The sequence below is a fragment of the Prunus persica genome, chromosome G3, assembly GCF_000346465.2.
Source record: "Prunus persica cultivar Lovell chromosome G3, Prunus_persica_NCBIv2, whole genome shotgun sequence".
NCBI lineage: Eukaryota > Viridiplantae > Streptophyta > Magnoliopsida > Rosales > Rosaceae > Prunus > Prunus persica.
Window position 1 is genome coordinate 12,152,676 of NC_034011.1, and position 3,651 is coordinate 12,156,326.

General features: G+C 39.0%; 1 protein-coding gene across 1 annotated transcript; it reads left to right on the top strand.

Moving 5' to 3' along the window:
- Window positions 569–3,107, top strand: LOC109948026. Its single transcript, XM_020559923.1, has 3 exons — window positions 569–793; window positions 1,440–1,788; window positions 2,014–3,107. Exons 1-3 carry the CDS (start codon window positions 569–571, stop codon window positions 3,105–3,107), a joined length of 1,668 nt encoding a protein of 555 aa, XP_020415512.1.

Sequence of the window (3,651 nt, forward strand, 5' to 3'; positions counted from 1 at the left end):
TCATGCTGTGTATTTTCTTTGGTTCTTTAACGTTTTCTTGCATGCTAATGACTCTTAACTTGGAACCAAAGTTGAACATCCCAACTGGGTTGCAGATTAGGAGAATTTGATCAAAACCACACATCATATGGCTGATCATATATATGTAAAACGAACTCTGGAAACAGGTTGGTAGTTGAGTACGGTTTAATTTTATAAACATGGAATTAGTTTTGCAATGGTGAATTCGAAATCCCTGGTCTCTTCCCTATTCTTTCTACGTCAATATATTATTCACTACTACATTCTTTTTGCATTGGAAGTTATTTTTCATTTACAACACAAAAACTACTTTCAAATTGTCACTTTCATTTTTTAGTTAGGGTTCTTTCAAAACTAGTAATTTATAGAGGTCCAATCGGTCCCTGTGGTTCGACACCCTTACTTGTACCATTATACTAACCATTTATTGGCACTTGGAAGGAACACAACTAAATTTTGGCGCCATTGCCGGGGAGTGATTTCAGTCCTCTATAATTGCTTTTTCTCAAACCCTAATTTCGTTTTATTTTTGTTTCTTAGGTAGTATATGTCAGATACACTTGCTGAGATAGGCCAAAGACTTGAACGGTTGAAGAGCAACACTTTTGTGAAGTCTATATCAGCTAGTGCCCAGACTAGCAGTGTAGAAGAGGACAATAGTTCTTCTGGCCCAACGAGTGTAGATTCTTTCGATAACTCTAATTCTGACAAAGAAGAAGAGATGGCTGACAATAACGATGAAAATCGAGCTTTGGAAGATTATGCTCAACCGGTTATACCAAATTCCCCTTCGTGCATCTTGCTGCCTACTGAAGCTAGAAATTATGATCTCAAATCTTGACATTTTCACATGCTTCCTTCTTTTTATGGTTTACCTAACGAAGATCCATTAGCCCATATTAATGAATTCTACAATCTTGTGAGTGGTTTACCTTTGCCCAACTGAAGCAAATCTGAGGATGAGGGTTTTTCCTTATACATTGAAAGATAGAGCAAAGGGTTGGCTAATGACTTTAGCACCTGGTTCGCTCACGACTTGGGATGCCGTAGCTAAGAAATTTTTGGAGAAGTTCTTCTCTACTCAAAAGACAGCTACTTTGAGAGGGAAAATCTTTAACTTTAAACAAGATGATGGAGAACCTTTCAATGAATGTTGGGAGCGTTTCAAAGGGCTGTTGCTGCAATGTCCACATCATGGGTTACCTCTTTACTTACAAATGCAAATTTTTTATGATGGACTAACCCAAACATGTCAATCGACTGTTGATAATGCAGCAGGTGGAGCTTTGAAGAAAAAAAATGCTCAAGAGTCATATAACATTTATGAGATGTTGGGATGTAATGCTCAACACAAAGATACAAGAGGTAAACGAGTTGGAGTGTATGAAATGAGTTCTAATAATGATCTTGCCTTGCAGGTGGCTAGTTTGGAAAAGAAGCTCGATTCTATGCTCAATATGGTGCCTAAGATAGCTGAGGTGTGTGTCATTTGCAACATACCAGGTCATTCTACTTATCAATGCACGGCTAGTGAGGCTTATCCTGAATTCGTTCAAGAGCAAGTGAATCTCATGAATTCTTACAATCAGAGGCCGAGGAATGACCCGTTCTCTAATACATATAACCCTGGTTGGAGAGATCATCCCAATCTCTCATGGAAGAATAACAATCAATTTCAAAATTTCCAACCAAAGGCTGCCACTACGCTTGAAGATACGGTCAAAATGCTAGCTCAAAACACCGTTCAGTTCCAGCAAACTACCAATAGTACTCTCCAACAACATTCGGCTGCTCTAACCAAAATGGAGACATAATTAGGTCAGATTGCTGATGCTTTGAGTCAAAGAAAACCCGGAAAATTTCCAAGCCAACCGGTGATACTTCAAAGGAACCAAGAGCAAGCCAAAGCGGTCATAACACTTAGAAGTGGTAAGGTTATTAATAATGGAGTTGGCAATGAAGTTACTAATGAATCTGATCATGTGAATGCAGGTCCCACTCAAGAAGAGAATGAGAAACCGAATGACGATCCAAGCAATGCCACTTCTTCGTTTGAAGCTCCAAATTTTCACAAGGCTGAAAAACCTTACTCTCCACCCATTCCATTTCCTGGAAGACTTGCCAAAAGCAAGCAGGATAAGTCATTTAAAGAAATTTTTGATATATTAAGTAAAGTGAATGTTAATTTACCTTTGCTTGATGTCATTAGGAATATGCCAGCGTATGGGAAATTTTTCAAGGAGCTAAGCACTTATAAGAGGAAGTATGGACCTAATGAGAAGGTGTTGGTGTCTGAAAATGTGAGTGCTGTGCTTCAAAGAAAGCTCCCACCAAAACTCAAGGATCCGGGCAGTTTTTCTATCAATATCACCATTGGAGACAAGCTAGTTGAAAAGCCTATGCTTGACTTGGGGGCTAGCATCAATTTAATGCCCTATTCAGTGTATCTTCAATTAGGTTTGGGGGGTTTGAAGGCAACAACTATTTCATTGCAACTTGCTGATCGATCAGTTAAATATCCAAGAGGTATAGTGGAAGATATCTTAGTTCAAGTTGACAAACTAATTTTGCCTGCTGATTTTGTAGTGTTGGACATGGAAGAGGCTCCTCTACATGATCGTGAGTTACCTATTTTGCTTGGGAGACCCTTTATGGCCACGACAAAGACGATCATAGATGTGCAAAATGGTCTCCTCACCATGACTGTGCTAGGAGAAACTGTACAATTCAAAGTGTTTGAATCTCTTTCTCACCCTTCTAGTTCAATTGATTGTTGTTCGATTGATGTGCTTGATTCACTTGTTTTCTCTAAGTTTTTGCTGCCACAATCCAATGATCCATTACAATATGTTTTGAGTCAATCTCAAAATGACTTTGATGAAGAAGTGCTCATGGAGATGGTGGCTGCCTTGGAAGCATTACAACCATATCCCTCCACTTTTTCGCCTCTTATAGAGCCATTAGAACCATCTGCCACACATCTGATCCCTTCTATTGTTAAACCTCCAAAACTTGAGCTTAAACCACTTCCATCACATCTAAAATATGCTTACCTAGCTGAGTTTGAAATCTCCCAGTTATCATAGCATCTGATCTCACCCCTTTGGAAGAAGATAAGCTAATTAGGGTGCTAAAAGAGTTCAAATCAGGCATTGGGTGGTCTATTGCAGATATCAAGGGAATAAGCCCTACCATGTGCATGGCAATTCTTAGAAAGAGGTTTCAACCAGGTATGAAAGTACTTTTGTATGACTCACGTTTGCGACTGTTTCCAGGTAAATTGAAGTCTAGATGGGTTGGACCATTCAAAGTGCTTCAAGTATTTCCCCATGGAGCTATGAAGATAGAAAACATCAAGAATGGCACCCGTTTTAAGGTCAATGGACAGCGTTTGAAGCCTTATTTGGAGAATGTTTCACAGGAGCAAGTTTATGTCGTTATAGATTTTCTCGAGTTTATGGCAACTTAGACACACTACCATGTCTTGCCTAGACATTAAATAAAGCGCTTGCTAGGAGGCAACCTAGCTGGGTTTGTGTTCTTTCCGTTTATTTGTGTTGGTTTTTAGTTTTTATTTTATTTCTTTCCATGCACACTGTGCCAATTTGCATTGCATCCATTCCATTCATT